The sequence below is a fragment of the Genypterus blacodes genome, unplaced genomic scaffold, assembly GCF_046128005.1.
Source record: "Genypterus blacodes isolate CSIRO-AG114 ecotype Tasmania unplaced genomic scaffold, CSIRO-AGI_Gbla_v1 ptg000055l_1, whole genome shotgun sequence".
Classification (NCBI taxonomy): domain Eukaryota; kingdom Metazoa; phylum Chordata; class Actinopteri; order Ophidiiformes; family Ophidiidae; genus Genypterus; species Genypterus blacodes.
This window is the reverse complement of record NW_027466867.1, coordinates 5766323-5782746: the sequence shown is the minus strand read 5'-3', so window position 1 is coordinate 5782746 and position 16424 is coordinate 5766323. Positions and strand designations below refer to the sequence as shown.

The window sequence follows — 16424 nt, the reverse complement described above, 5'->3', positions numbered from 1 at the left end:
GTGTGTCCAGTGGGCCGGGATGCTGCTGAACTCTGCATTATTCATCCGGGGTGACTTACATTGCTTATCATTTACATGCTATCACCTATGAATTATTGAAAACGTTAAGTTGTGGCTCTGATGAAGCATAAAGGCGACTTCCTTCATATATAAGGGAACTACAGACCGGATCGGCTTCAGAGTCCAGAACCCTGAGTAAACGCCGACCACGATGACCGGGGACCCGAGGAGAAATATGTCACTCATCACTCATTCATCATCACAATCCGTCTCCAGGGTGAGGGAGCGGAGCGGCTGGGAAAGTAGCGCAGAACCTCAGACGAAGAGTGAGAATTCAAATGGGAACATTAGCAGAATTCCATGGTGCATTAATGATTAAAACCGCTTAATTACGCCTTTATTTTTAGTCCAGACTTCACTCTCTAAGTTGCCGGAGAACGGAGCGAGAGAAAGAAGCCGTTACTTTGGCGACGTGCCGCTGAACACGTCTGCAGACAAGTGGTGCTGTAGGGGCTTTGAATTGGCCTGTTTTCACTCAGTGTGCAACATGGTGCTGCAGCAAGGGAGAGCAGAGTATATTGAGGTGTTTTGTTGTTGTTTTTTCGCACATTTAAGCTTTGTTAAAGGTTTTAAAACGGAAACCCTGAATGACAATACTGTAAGAATTCTGGGTTTGTTACAACACAAGAGAGAAGTGAGGATGACATCAGCTAAACATCGTGACTAGAGTATAAAATGAGAAGGCGGTAGTTTTGTTTTTTAGGTTTTATCACACGCAGGAAAGTTCAAAGTCAAACTACTCCGTCTAATTATTTTTTAGAGCTAACATGCCTGCAGGCAACAGCTGTCAAAGAGACTCGCTTATAACAAAGAGAGAGAGAGAGATAGGAAGAAGAGAAGAATTTCACACAGGCAAATACAAAGAATTATTAATCGTGCTGATCATTTACCATTCAACCTTATAGAGAACTTTGCACTTTCATGGCTGAGTGAGGAACAGAGGCGTTCACTCACTTTCAACCGCTACAGTTTACCGCACGGAATTACATTAAGCCCCCCAAAAATGATTTGCATTCACGATCACGGCTCTGCCTCCTCTTCACAGATTAAACGCTGCACGGAAATCCAATCGGCCTATCAGATGTGTTCAGACTCCAGTGTGGTTTGCTTGCGTTAAAGCTTTTCAGGCACAAAGCAACCCAGAGACACACTGTTCTGAGTCCTCAAAATGATCATCGCTAATCACTGCTAATTATCATGGAAGGGAGGGGTGTGTGTGTGTGTCTGTGTGTGTGTATGTGTGTGATAATGTCTGCCGGCGAGTAAGATAGAAAAATATCTTTTATGTAAACCCACAAATATGGAATCAATACGATCGATAACAGAGATCGCAAGAGTTCAGCTCCGTCCACAGGCGGTGTGTGTGCGTGTGTGTGTGTGTGTGTGTCACGTTGATGTAGTCGTATCGCTCAATGAAACAACTGTTTGTCATGTGTGACACGTTAGCAACACCTACGCACAAACTGGCAATGTGTCTGTAAGTGTAAGTGTAAGTGTGTGTGTGTGTGTGTGTGTGTGTGTGTGTGTTAGGAGGCTTTCAGTGTGTGTGTGTGCAGGCTAAAAGCAGCAGGAAAGCAATGTGATTATGGTACATGAAATTACTGAATCCTCCAGCTGGTAATAATGACCAGAGTGCAGGGTGATGGCAGCTTTCAAGATACACATTCACACACTGACACACACACACACTCCATCTTCTCCTCCCTAGATGGCTTTGTTTCTTCTTCTTACTTCTCTCTCTCTTTCTCTCTCTTAACCCTCTGCACAGGCATCTACACACACACACAACGTGAGATAACGACAACTCAGAACCCCCCCCCCCACACACACACACACACGCATATACACCAGCTGCTGACGCCACACACCCACCCACACACACACGTTCACTCACACACACACACACGCAAATGCACACAACTTTTGCTGGAAAACAATAGAACTGCCTGTCCTTGAATGGGGGAAATGAAACAAACCAAATACAGCGAGGAAACATGCAAATACGCTCGGTGCGGCCTGGATAATTAATCAAGAATGTTCAGATTGAGTCACGCTTAATTCGCAGCAGTGCAACGCTGAGTTGCAGTGAAGTGAAAGCTAATTAAACCCGTCTCCGACGCCGCCATGTATTTTATTTATGACTGCATTTCCGCTGCTTTTTCTGAACGAGAGCTCCAGCGCCATGGCGACCTGCACATTATAGGCCTATGGTTCCAAACTTTGGATGTCACAGAGCAATCGTAAATCTTATTATTGGCTGTAATGAGGAGACGGCGGGTGTTAATAATGTAAAACAAGAGCAGATTATGAATATTCATACAGCGCAGTGATAGATCTGGGTGAGGCTTTATGAGCTGGGTTACGGCGGCGCCCTTGGCTGATAGCGGCTCATTCCGAGAGGCTATTTATTATTTGAAGGTGTCATTGTGGTCGCGTCTCATCTGGGAAGCGACTAAGCGGTTTGCAGCCTGGAGTCCAACCGATTTGGCTCTCTCCTCTGAGAAACGGCATTTTTTTAAGGAATTTCCATTTGTTTGTTCCGTCTCTGTCTGAGTCCTCGTCTTCACTGTCGATATCTGTCAAGAGTCTGTGGTCGTCGTCTGAGTCGGCGTCGTCGACAAACTAACAACTCCGACTCACTCTGAACTCCACCAAGTCATTTTTTTTGGTTCCCTCGCAATCACTTTCTGCATTTCCTCTATAGGCGTAACACGACAGATCAGTGGGTGAAATAAAATTGTTGTTATCAATTGGGAAAGTGTGGAAAGGCTGTTTATTGGTATATGCACCCGGCTTAGATAAGCCGTGGGAAAAAGCAATTTAAATGCTAATTTAAATATTGCTATTTAATTCTGGAAAAGTGCAGAGTAAAGACGTAATTGTACATGTACATAGTAATCACGCCCCCATGGACAAACCTGTAGTCATCATATATTGTTCTGCTTCATACCACATTAATGTCCCGTGTTTTCCACCGTCTCCTGAGTTAAAGATGTTGTACGGCGCTGGTTGCATATTATTTTGTTGGCTTCTCCAGTCATTAAATCGTCAGCCCGCCTTAACGCAATCTGCAGGCTCTCTGGAGGCCTGCAGATTCTCCCGCTGCATTTAAGCCGCAGCACAATAGTTTCACAAGGACACAGTCTCCTGCAGTCAGACTTGCCTTTGGGTTACTCAGTCAGTTTAAAGGCCCTATGGGGGATCCGAGCCTCATAATTAATTGATCCATTTTCTTGTTTGATTCTATTAATAGCCGAGCTCATCCATTCTGTATCTACTTCCTTATTCCTCCTACATGAATCACACAACAGTCAGCGCCGAGCGTATCATTACCGCATCGAGCGGTGTCAATGTCACACGAGGACAGGCGAGCGGTGAATCTATAGTTTGTTGTGTTTTCGGAGTTATTTAATCCGCGATACTGACAGTCCACAGAAAGCCGGAGCGGGGCACCGTGGGAGCCCTGCAGCGTGCGTGGGCCATACATATTTCACGTGTTCAGTCTGAGTAGACGGCGTGGCCACGTGTTCTCCCCCATGCCTTTGATGGCGGTGCCCCCCCTTCTGGCAGGGCGGCCATCTATATTGGATGATGGTGCTGGATTTGTGGCGGCCATGTGACGTTTGTTTTCCTCTAAGGAAAATGGGCTTAGTGTGTTTTACACAGATGTTTTCAAAAACTTATGAGCCAGTATGAGCAAAACTAAAATATGTAATCAGAACGAGGCTCCCTGTCTTGTACCATTTCCCTCTTTTCCTCTGAAGTTTTTACAGCGGAATGAGGACAACACAGCCATGATGAGCGCCTGAGTGTTTCCCGTCAGAGGCAATAGGGAGAAAAGGGCAGCGCGGTTATTTGAGATCATTTCATAACAGGAAGGTCACTGGTACCATTTACACAACTGTCAATGTCCATAACTCTCAAAGAGTCCTTGAATAAGACTCAAGTGCCCGGCCCTCTACCTGCTGCTTCTCCTCCTGCTCAACAACTCCTATGATGCATTCATACAGCATATGTTCCAAAAACTACCTGAAATTCTGCTTAATATAATAAAGACAGTCAGTTAATGCACCTTTATCTGAGTGAAAACAAGAAAGCTTTCTGCTCAAAGAATGAAACTGTGGTGAGACTATGTGGGACACGAGCTGCCTTCTGCAGATTATTATTTATTATTGAGGGATACATTATTATTTAAGCCACCAGGGAAGATGGCAAAGATCCAGAATCCCTCATGTCAGGCTGTATATTAATTAGATACTATTTCAAAAGAATATGAGAGAGAGGAGAGGAGAACAGGAAATATAGAACTATAGCACTTTTGATGCTACACACACACTGACTGTTTCATCTGCTGTGCACATTTAAGGTGACTCAGTCTGGGACGAACATCCATCAGACATGCTCACACTTGTGTTTATAGGTCAAGCATGCAGGTTGACACACTCATTCAAAAGCTATGTCATTAAACAAAGGAAATGGCGGAAACCTCATTTTGCCTGCGTGGTTACATAGGAGCGTCGTGACACTTTACGCTGCTGATAATCGACTGAATGAGCACAGAGGACCTGCGGGCAAAAAGACAAGAATAAAAGAGCAATAGAGAAGCCATCCCTCCCTTAAAACGTTCCTATTTATAGGGGTTAATGTAGTTTCTTTTAAGGTCAGTGATGGCTATTTGCTGCCCTCTGCTGGAGAGGAGCTATTATAGTAGAAAGATGTTGTTGGGGGTATTAATGTAGATAACTAGTTGGACAATCCATCATAATCTGAAAATTGTAAACCGACTTCACCTTCGAGTCTCCAGTTTACCCTCAACATCAGTCTCATAAAGCTCATATGACGTAAACACAAACATGTAAAGGCTGCACAGGCGTCTTAAAGGCACAGATGTCACATAAACATGCAGCTTTATAGTTGCAGGTCATAAAGATGATAATGTTTAGTACATATTGGATTTGTTTGGACTTCAGCTTTTAGCTTCTCAGAGGCACTTGTGACATTTTATCAGCCGTATATTAAATCTATGGGCGATGTGGTTTATTTAGGTTAACAAGTAGTACAAGCAAATTAATCTGATGTGAAAGTCCAAGAAACCTTTTATACTAATTATATGTCAACATCAGAGTTAGGGTTGTTGTTAAGCCTATTCAAATGTCATTTAAACATGATTATATATGAAAGCATTACGCCCCTGCGCTTCATTATTATCATTGTATATCCACAAACACAACGTTTGTTGCACAAACTAACTCTTTGTGTGTCATGGCAGTGAATCCGCTGTGTGATCCCCACTTATTCACTCCAATACCTCATCACTCTCACTTAATCAATGTTTAAGGAGGCGCTGGTGTTTGGTGACATGGCAACCCGGCACTGTACGGGGAATCGGGTTGCCATATCTGAGTAAAGCTTGTGGATTAAGTTCAAGATTTGTGGGTCTGTGGCTAAATTCAAGTTAAAAAGAGGATTTTTCCAGAGATACAGTGTGTATTTGCAAAATAACCGCCTACGTAACTATTTGCTTTGTGTGGATCAGATTATTTTACAATCCTGGCTCAAGCTAAGGACAACTTCAAATTGAGACGGCTGAATATTGGAAGCAAAGACACACATCAGTGCTGTATGGATCCAGATGTATTGATGCCGGTTCAAAGTTCAAACAAACAGACGTGTACTATAATAATTTATCCACTGTTTTAATGCCAGCTGTGTAAACCAGGACAATGCTATGACTCAGCTAGGCCCCACTGCTGAGATGTCATAAAAACCATTCATCTAAACCTCTTATCTGTCTTACAAACAAAGGCTCGCTGTACAAGTCCACCTTAACGGAAAACAATAAAGCCTCCTTAAGTCGATTTTGTTATACTTGTACTTTTCTCTCTTCTCATTGGATTCCAAAGTAAACACCATAGAATTCTTGACGTTATACTTACAGAAGGCCGCACATTCAATACGCAACATCGCTCCTACCTCAACCCTCAAACGTCTTTCATACAGCACGGAGCCCTTGATGAAGACGTCAAAGCTTCCTCCTCCTCCTCCTCCTCCCTGTGTTTGTATTGGTCACAGTGACTGGAGTAGACGGGCTGGTCCACCTTTGTCACGGTTGAGTACAATCAATCAATAGTCATTAGTCTGAGGCCGACCTCTAATTAAAGATTGGTCCTTTTAATTTGTCCCGGCTGCCTTCATTAACTGTACACACTGATGTTCAAATCAAAGACTTCCCCCCCAAATGTTTCCCCCATAATTCAGTCTGTTATGCGTTTTCTCTTTTCTCCAAGCGTTCTTTTAATTTCATGGGTAAATTCTATTCCACTGTTTGCTTAACAAACATCTAAATGACTGGGGGAGCAGACGTGACGAGCTTGATGATGTTTTGAAGGTGCCGAGTACTTTTAACGCAGCAGTTTCTGGCGAGTCTGCGTGCAAATATGTAGCGGAACTTCTGCCTGAAGTAATGACAGAAATACTGACAGCAGACCACTTTGTTTCTCTGAAGTCACCGCGTAAGACTTTGGAGAATGTTGGATGGGCAGAGCTCGTACTTACTCATACTTTCTGCAAACGGGGCGAGGGGGGGGGGGGGGTTACGCTGCAGACAGGAAGCTCGCCGTGACACAAACCAGGACAGGAGCTATCCGTATATGGAAAAGGTCAGATAAAAATACGACTGGTTTGACTTCCCAATCTTGGCCAGGAGCTAAATATAAAAACCTTGCGGTCTCGCTCGTCTCGACTGTGCAGCGGCGGTTGGCGGCTCCCTCACCTTCTCCTCTGAGCACAGAAACCTCAAGAGACAGGAAGAGTCAAGGGGGGAGGGAAGCTGAATAAATACAGCAAGATATAATTACATAAAAAATAACTTTGATTACTGTACGAGCCTGCCAATCGGTGTACAATGGCACCGTGTGTGTGTGTGACTACATCATTCTCTGCTCAACATATCAAATTTGTACAGAAACTGACACATAACACGTCATTTACAAACACTTTCCCTTTGGAAGCCTCAGCGGAAAAAACTTATACAACTCAAGAAGAGAACCCGACCACGAATAATCACGACAGTACTCTTTCCCTTTTGTGCTCTCTGTAACATAACGTGTCCGTTTCCTGCGGTTCGGTACCGTCGCCGTATCCCCAAAAGGCTTCATTTAGAGTGCAGCTCAGCAAGAGAGTTGGGAGCCGGAGACTCGTGGATCCTTACAGGGCCCGCAGCCAAATCGGAGGCCTGATACTCTATGTGCTCACAGGCGTTCCGCAGGGACTCGAAGGAGGAAGGAGGCATCCTCTTCCTTACTCCTCAGTACTTATTAATCCCAAAGATCCTCACGCCGTGCAGCTGAGGCAGCTTGGGGATGAGCACGGTGAGCAAGGAGACGGTGTTGACCACAAAATGGACCCGATCGTATTTGGTGTAGAAGCTGGTGAGGATATACCTACGTTAAGACACAAAGCAGAGGAGGAAGTCACATTTAAAGCAATTAGGCTGAAATCTCTTAAGTTTCCTACACATTTCATGCTGTTTGTGTTGCTTTTTGCTTTTTACAGCACAAATCTGCAAAGAATACAGCGGAAGCCTTCTTGTTCTAAAGCCTGAGGAACATAACAAAGTTGGAAACACTGAAATATTAACTGTTACGTATTCAAACACATTTCAAACTTTTTCCTCTTATTGTTCTCCTGATAACATGAATTCATCAAACTGACAAATGCGCCATGTCAGAGCATGCCAACACTTTCGTCACCGAGACTGTTGCAACATGTCTAACAAACTGAATTGCAATATCGGTATTTAATAAAGCAACCAAATCACAAAAATATGGACGACGCAATCAAAAACGACTTAACCCAGGACAAAAAGACAGACTGATCACAAAGCAGGTAGTTGGTTTACTCGTCAACTGGGCGGCATTGATGGCAAGACACCAGAGTTGACAGCAGTTTGACAATAGTCGCAAAGCAAAAGGTAGGAAGCCGGGAGAAGAAAGGTGAACACCTGCAGAAGTGCCACCACCACAATGTACAGGCTGAGGTGGCAAATCAACCCCAGGGGGACCAGACTGCACTTCCTGTAAACAAGACTCCGACAGGGACTGAGAAGAGGACACGAGAGAATCGAAAAGGGAGTGCTGCTGCGGCTTTGGACGGCTACTTACAGGACGATTGGAGTGATGGTGAGGAACTTGCGCGAAGCTGTGAACTGTACACCGTAGTCCATCTGCTCCCAGTGCGTGAGGAGTCGGGCCTTGCCCTGATCTGGGGTCTCAAACGGGGTCCCTTTCACCGTGTGGAGGAGGAGGTACATGCACTGCAACAAAAGCAGAAGACACAGAGGAGAGGACAGTTATGGGCAAGGAGTGAACGTGTCCACAGGGTTCACAATGGCGGTTAATAAAATCTCTTTTAGCTTCTTCATCTTTCATCCATTATATGGGAGAGCCATTTGCTTGCACTTCACCCTGAGTGTTGAGTGCGATTGTGGACAGTTTGCTGTTACTGACCAGATTGTGGATGAGGTTCGTGAGGGTCCAAACCACGGGAACGCTGACAAAGGGAATACTGAGCAGGATGATGTGCAGGAGGCCGATGCCCAGGATGTAGGACAGCCAGATGCCCCTGCTGTTCATCACCCGGGTGTTGGGGTTCACCTCGCTGTGTGCCGTGCCCACATTCATGGCGGCGGTGGCGGCGGCTTCAAAGCACTCCTAATGTAAATATATAAATAAAGTGGGTTCATACACACGTTTATGCATCAGGATGTGGTTGTGCAATCCATGATTACAGATCCACTCAATAAAAATCTATTATTGATCATAACAGCAAGGGTAGTAATTAATTATGACTGATTACTTAAGCACTATGAGTCTCCATCTTGTCAGCCAGTCACAAACGAGTATTTCCCGTCACCATGGTATTAATTAAAACAGATATCCTGTCACTAAGTAGCCAAGCTAGCTCAGTTTAAGAAGTAACCTTTGCCTTAAGGAGAAAAACTGCCGAGTAGATCGGTGTGTACGTAATTGATTGACGAAAGTAATCAATGGATTAAGCACTTTTGCTCCTTGCACGCTCCTTTTGTGCAAGTTGACAAAGCTTGAAATGTGACTGGCAGGAGGGGAAATAGCAGCAAAAAGCCACAAGTGGGCTACCCGGTCATAACGGAGGTAAAGTACACAAGCTAGCCGTTATCTGAGTTTCCATCAATGGCTGAGTAATAAATCATTACACTCACAGGGGAGGAAAAATGGCTTCAACTCCGACCTGTATTGACAAGTCCCGTTATCAGCTGCTGTCTTATGGGTGCCTCCAGGCTCACATTCAACCCGGTGACTGGCGAGGCTCCCTCCCCTCTGCCGAGCTCCACTACTCATCCAGTGCCCCGTCGTGCTCCAAACGAGCCGCTGAGCGCACCGGCGTCTCCCGGACAAACAATCAAACGACGTGCATTCCACTTCTCCTTCGTCTTCTAGCCACCAGCTGGCGACAACACAGCACACTTCATGATATAACGTCATCTTTCCACGGCCCCGCGTCGCGATGACTATTTTGCTCGTCGCGTTTTGCCACGATTGGTCGGATTCCGTCACGTGGGCAAAAACGGCCAATCATACGTGAGTGCGCTGAAAACACGTTGCACACGCCCCCATATAGCGTCACAGTGGGCGGGGCTAAAGGGAAAACGGCATGATTGCTATTGTGAGGAATTTAGGTAACAGATAATTATAACATTTAAAAACGTAGGCGATTAGAGTGAACGTGTTTATGTGATTAAATATTTTCACAGATGATTTAGAAAAAAGGTTAGACAATGCTTTGTGTTAATGCTGTAATATATAAGACATTACAGTTACTCATCCACTTTAATGTTGGTAATTTAAATTTCATCACAGCAGCCATGTGATACCTGCGCACAAAAGGAGGCCCTTGACTCCTTATGTAGCCAAGGTGAGAGGAGACCTTGCTGTAGGCGACGAAAATGAATGACAGTGTTGATCCTCAGATCCCAAAAATCAAAGATCAAACGTGTCATGTTCAAGATCCAGAGATAAGTCCCAAATACTAATTTAGGCCTGCAGCAGCCCGAGGCCAAGAAGGTCAACGCTGTTTTATTTGCATGCAACGTTACACGATACCCACAATTTCTAAGGGTGCCCCTGTGATGAGTGGCATCAAACAGGTTTGGCCGGCTGACAGTGGACTCTCTCATGCTCGTAGCCTTAGGTGCCGTAGCCGTGTTAACTGTGTAAACCTAGAGCTCTCCTCAAATGCAAGTGCGGATGACAATACTGTGAGATCATTGCTGGAGCTCGAACAATAGCCAAATACATGACATAATAGTTACACCAATGGAGAGATATCAGAAATGGATGTTTAAGATACCGCATTCGATCAACAAGTTATCTGATCTGTGTTTATATGACAATAAGCAGAAAAGGAGGTGAAGTGTCAGTATAAGCAGTATAATCCAGACATTTATCAGTCCAGATGGTGATTCTGGAGTTGTATCAGTTCCTCGATCCACAGGGCAATGCTTTCATGTTTTTTTTAGCACCTATCTGACCTCACTTAGTCAAGCAGGGATGGATATCGGATCTTTGCTATGAGACAACTTTGGCTACCTCTGATGATGATACAATCAAAGCTTCAAAGTCCTGCATTTCTTTACAAGCACCTATGTAATAGATGTTTAGATACTTTTCCCAGATCATCTGACTTATGACTTTGAGATGTAATGTGATTCTGCTGATAGAACTAGTAAGTAACATTTAACATTAAAGTAACATTTGACATATTTGTGTGTCATCATGAACTAAACTTTTCACTTCATTCATCTCTAAGTTAGATATTTGTCCTCAGCATTTGACCCACTCCCATCTATTTCGGTGCCGAGCGACAGCATCCGGGGACCAACTCCAGTTTCTAAGTCCAGTTCCTTGGTCAAGGGCGATGCATGCGTGTATTTTGGTGCAGGAGGTAAGTGGAGAACACAGAAGGAAAAACCCAAGCAAACACCTTAAACCTAGTAAAGCTTTTATGGTTTTTTGACACTTGGAAGGAGAGACTGTAACCATGACAGCCAGGTCTAAAAAGAAGATTTTGGAGCCAAGATTAAGCTGCACGTCCTTTGTTTTATCACACAGGAGGCACTAAAGTAATGGTATTAGAAAGGCAAATTGTCACATTCTTGGGTGTACCAGGGGATTAAGTCATTTTGATTAAGTCAATGATGTTAATGTAAGAATACTTATTTAGTAATTTAATCATAATCTCTGCCTAAACCCCACATCCTGAACCAAAAATCCAGTCAGTAGATCAACAACAGACCTCCTTCTCCTTCTCCTTCTCTGATGCCTGTATTTCCCATTAATTACAAATTGAAAATACATTTCAAATGCAAATAAATGAAAACCAAAAAAACATTAATTATCTAATTGTAAAAAAGGATGTATACACAATGCCAATAACTGAATTGCACTCACAACTATTGGAAGATATTCCATAAATGTACTGTACACAAGAATTGAGAGCTTATTGATAGTGATGTATAACCAGCAGATGTCACCATCAACACACTTGAAAGTGTCCGTTGCCTTCCTGCAGCCTCTCTATACTGTAATACACCCAGAGTGATGACACCCTAATAACTCAATTAATATCATGGTTAGTAAGGTATTCAACCATAACAGTGAGCTCTTTACTGTGTTGTTGCTACCAGTTATCAGCCTTGTTACCAGCAAAATATGCAAAGCGTTGTAATCCACTACACAACTGCTGCAATACAACCCACACTGTAGTCAAGTTGGCCGAAGCGTTGTTACTCCGTTTTTGGCCAACTGGCAAGTTAAAAGGTAGAAACTGATTTACTAAGAGGCAGGTGCTTCATTGGCAATGACCTGGCGATGCTCTAAAGAAGCTGGAAATATGAACTATACGGGGGATTTCAATTTTTTTTTTTAAAGGACAGTGGGTCTGGAGTTGGTATTGGCTGTAGTTGAATCAGATTTGACAGTAAAGACACTGATGGAGCAGTTTTGTCCTGCAGGAGAGGTTGGACTTGTGACCCAGGCAGGCTTGGATGGTAGCCTCGCTGGAAAAGGCTGACGCAGGGAGTCCATTATTGCCCCTGGAGGAAGCTGAGGATTAGAACACCAAAGAATTTCAATAAAAGAAGTGTCTGTTTGGGGGTCGGGGAGGGGCAGAAGGGTGGGAGATGGGGTGCATGGGGGTGGGGGGGTGGGCGAGGGGGTTCCCTTATTGTCCCAACAGTGATTGAGAGCAAGAGGAGGGGAGTGTGAGGGCATTGTGTTTGCAGCCCCTCTGAAGAAGGTGGTTATTAGGGGGGATGGCTAAGGAGGGGTGAGGGATGGGGAGGCTGTTGACTCTTCATCTTGTGTGAACAAAGTCTCTGGCACATAGCCCTCTTCTGTCCCTCTGTCCTGAACCCCCTTGTTTACGAGTGCCATGAATTCTGTCCCTCTCGGTGGGGACCCCCACCAACTCCAACCTGCACCACCGCACATTGTGGGGCTTAAGTGCCCTTTAATTAGGTCGCCTCAGTGTCCGGCTGAAGACCACTGAGGGTTTAGGTTCTTCCCTGTGGGACCGTGCAGAGCAGCTCACACACACCACTAGAGCTGCCCTCATACAGCTAAGGGGATGAAGTGTTTGCTGCTCTAATGAAAAAAGGTTTATTTGGGGGGAAAAGTTCTTGTCAGCTTTGTCTCTCGTCTTAAAAACTCCTGACAAAAGGCGTGGATATTATCTTCAACACTCTCCCATTTCCAGGACACTTTTGCTGGGACACAATAGCTGATGATGAGGCTGCAGTCTCTCAGCCATCGGGATGCTAATGCACTGCCAAAACTCTCTAGACACATCATGACAGTAAACACAATGCATTTCCTGTGCAGACAGAACACATTGCACATATGGTTGCTGTATTATCTTACACAGCATGAATTAATTATCAATATCTACACAGATGGGAGGTTGTGGCAAAAATTGGTTTTGTGGTGAGGAAATCAGAACGGGAGGTTTCCATCTTCAAACTTAGAGGTGCTCGAAATTATGTAAAAATATAAAGTAGATGAATTCACCAAAATTCACATTCAGATGACACACAGTCAAACACACACACACACATTTGTGGTAGCTTTGTCATCGTCATTTGGCACGTTTCGTTAACGTAACAGCTAAAAAAACTGGATCCCAGCTTGGAGGGGGGGGGGGGGGGGCAGGAGGACTTGAGAATTTGCCCAACAGCTCCCAAAAGGAGCAATTTCTGGATGGCTCATTGTGTGAAGAGCTTACAGGGTGAAGCTCTGAAAGGAAAGAGGCAAGGGAAGGTTATAAAAATGGGAGCAAGTGAAATAAAGTGAAAGATGGTCGGAATGAGCGACAGAAAAGAAGGATGAAAAGAAGTGTGGGAAGGGAGCGGGGCGGGACGGGGCGTGTTCAGAAACTTTTTCGCTACAACCCAGTGTGTGTAGATACCCTCCTAATCCTGGTTTTATTGGCTGCCTGTGTCCAGCCATGCTGGTCGGATTGAGTGGGGAGGGGAGGGAGCAGGGGGGGGGCAAACACATGTCCTTCTTTGTGGTAATACGCTGATTAGGCCTGAGAAAGAGCCGGACCTGGTTACGGCCTTTCTCAGGTCACCGTAGAAACCGGCCCGGTAGGGGACCTCTGTGTGTGTCTCCCCCTCCTGTGCACCTACTGATGCGGACACACAGAGCGAGTCCTTCCTTTGCAGAGATCTGTACAAAACACCACCACCTCAAAAACACTGCCACAAGTGTTGTTGAGTCACAGTTCAATTCAAGATCAGCCTCCAATGTTCTTGACCTCAATCACTGTTGCCTTTCCAGACAGTTCACATTGCACTTGTGGCTTCAACCTGGGAAATGTGGTTTCAATGTTGTTCAGATGCAGACCACAGACACATTCCTTTGCCTGCACCCATAAATTAGACCACTGTCACATTCCCCCTCATCTTCCCTGGCTCAACTAACCGCCTATCACCGCTACAGAGCAAATGTCGTCCAAATCACAGCGCTGAGCTCGGCACATTTTTGACATTGCTGTAACATACGACAATGCCTGTGATCGAAAACAGACCTTCCTCATTGTCAGCACAGTCATCCCTCAGAAACAAGGCGTCAGACTCCCCACCATGACTGGCTGGAGTACAGGCTTTGCACAGGTTTCACAAAGATGTCTCTCAATTATATTCATATTTAGAGACTCAGAGGAAGCTTGGTTCCAAACAGGGTGGTAGGTCGAGTGGTGCTCAGTCAAAGCTTGTTTCCCTCTCTTCTTTGTTAAGGAGGTATGAAACACTAAAGGGGCGGGTAAAGGGGGCCACTCCATTGCTGACCTCCAGACTGTGGTCACTGGGATCTCTCCCTGCGGTGGCCACTCAGCCTATCCACTCCAGAGTGCACACTCCCAGCCCCTGCTGAGCGACCTTCCAGCTCCCCCCAAGCCCCCCCAGAGCCCACCGAGCTCACTCATGCCCCGGAGGTCCTCAAAGGTAGACCACGACCCCCAGGCAACACACAGCACCGAGAAAAACAACAGAGATATTTTCACTCAAGTATAAATTCAGCTTGTTAAATTAAATTGCAAGATTTGTGAAGAAAAAATGAATTATAGAGGCTTTAAGTAATATTAAGTGTTTAGTTGCTAAGCAAGGCACCTGTCATAGGTTACAGTTCAGCTTCACACACATGCATCCTTAACCATCACTTGTCACTCGTCTTATCAGTTGCTTAGTCAATCTATTTATCTCAGTTTGCAGAATTTGGAAAGTTTATATTTTATTTAAACCACTATTAACACACAGTGAGGTAAAAGTGCACCATCAGCTGCAACCTGGATCAAAGCTTTATTTAATTGAATGACTGATACACTTTTTATAAGTGTGATACAGTTTCTTAATGTCTGTCACGGCGGTTTTGAAGTCTTTGGTCGTCGTTCTTTTCAACTCCAACCGACTGATAATCCCGCGAGACAAAAGTCCCAACTGGTGCTGTGTTATCAGTACAACCGACTTGTGTTTGATCTCCGTCGGGTATCTTGTTTGCATTGGTCCTGATCAGTTTCCTCGTATTTGAATAAAATGCATGGCTACTTCAGGCTAATTCTGTGACCATCACAAGTGTCCCACCCTCCTCCTTCACTCTCTCTCTCTCTCTCTCTCTCTCCCTCCTCCCACTGTCCCACGGCTGCTCGCCCCACAGCCCATCAGAATGACAATAGTATTGATGTAAGATGTGTCGCCTTTGGGCCGCTGAAGCATATAACCCCTGCATGCCTGGCCCAGCCACCACCGCAGTTTATGGCTTTATTGTGTCCCCTTTTATGTCCTCCCCTGTTGGGGTGGGCGGACAACAATTTGGAAAATTCACTGTAAATGTCCCCCCACGGGTGCGTGAGAGAGGGAGACGGAGAAAGAGAGAGAGGGGGAGACTCTGCGCGTATTGACGTGTGTGGCTGTGTGTATGCGTGTGTGTGTGTGTATTTGTATGTGTGTGTACGCACTGTATGCACATATATCCGGATCAATTAGTCAGGGCACAACCCCTAAAAATCAATATGTCAGCAAGAGCGACGCCGCAAGCCCTCCAACGCCAATCGCTGAGGAGAGGAGAGGAGAGGCTGGCCGACGTCCCTTCACCTCTCTCTCTCTTTCTCTCTCTCTCCCTCTCTCTCCCCGTCTCTCCCTCTCTCTCTAGGCACTCCTGGTAATCCTTTTTTCAGTGATCACGGATGAAATAAGTTAAGTAAGTACTCTACCTTTCTCTGCCGTCCCTCCCCATACCTCCCTCTCTCTTCTCCCTCCCTCCCTCCCTCTTTTCACTCTTCCCTTTCTTTTCCACATTACCAGGGGGTGGCGTGTGATTGACAGATGGGAACGAATAATAATTTTTTTTTTTGTAACCTAAGGCCATCTCCTGTGATTGGCTTGCCAGCTGACATCTCCAAACCTCACCCCCACCCCACCCCTCCCTCACCCCCACCCACCCACCCACCACCACCACCCCTCCTCTTAATATTGGGCCTGTGGATCAGGCATCCTGAGGGAGAAAAAAGTAGAGAGAGAGAGAAAAAGATATCTACCTTAGGGAAGAACCTCAGAGAGAGGGAGGGAAGGAGAGGACGGGTAGAAGCGTGTGTGCATGTGTGTAAGAGACACTTATTCTCTTAACTACTAGGAGACAGACACACTTTCCTGGCCCGACTCAAAAAAGGGGGGAAAACAGGAGGAAGATTTTTTTTTTTTTTCACAATATCATTTTAATTTTCCCCCTCTTTCAACAATCAAGCTGCCCTAAAGCGTCTCTTCCTGGAAACTC

At 45.2% G+C, this 16424-nt stretch overlaps 1 protein-coding gene across 2 annotated transcripts; it reads right to left on the bottom strand.

Annotated features, from left to right (window-relative positions):
• Nucleotides 1-5080: 5080 nt before the first annotated feature.
• On the bottom strand, nucleotides 5081-9583 carry LOC143002190 (ORM1-like protein 3). Of its 2 annotated transcripts, none has more exons than XM_076152170.1 (4): nucleotides 9299-9583; nucleotides 8568-8771; nucleotides 8223-8374; nucleotides 5081-7502 (listed from the first exon to the last, which is right to left on the bottom strand). In XM_076152170.1, the coding sequence occupies exons 2-4, from the start codon at nucleotides 8739-8741 to the stop codon at nucleotides 7367-7369; spliced, it is 462 nt and encodes a 153-aa protein (XP_076008285.1). In that variant the 5' UTR covers nucleotides 8742-8771; nucleotides 9299-9583; the 3' UTR covers nucleotides 5081-7366. The 2 variants fall into 2 exon arrangements, with proteins under 2 accessions (XP_076008285.1, XP_076008286.1); XM_076152171.1 differs by having other exon boundaries at nucleotides 9328-9583.
• Nucleotides 9584-16424: the final 6841 nt, after the last annotated feature.

Bases quoted from the DNA above. Each gene is read 5' to 3' on its own strand.
- LOC143002190 (XM_076152170.1), bottom strand. From the start codon at position 8,741: ATGAATGTGGGCACGGCACACAGCGAGGTGAACCCCAACACCCGGGTG. The intron at 8,375-8,567 runs GTCAGTAACAGC...CTTTTGTTGCAG, and splicing joins CGAACCTCATCCACAATCTG to TGCATGTACCTCCTCCTCCA. The intron at 7,503-8,222 runs GTAAGTAGCCGT...GTCTTAACGTAG, and splicing joins ACCATCACTCCAATCGTCCT to GTATATCCTCACCAGCTTCT.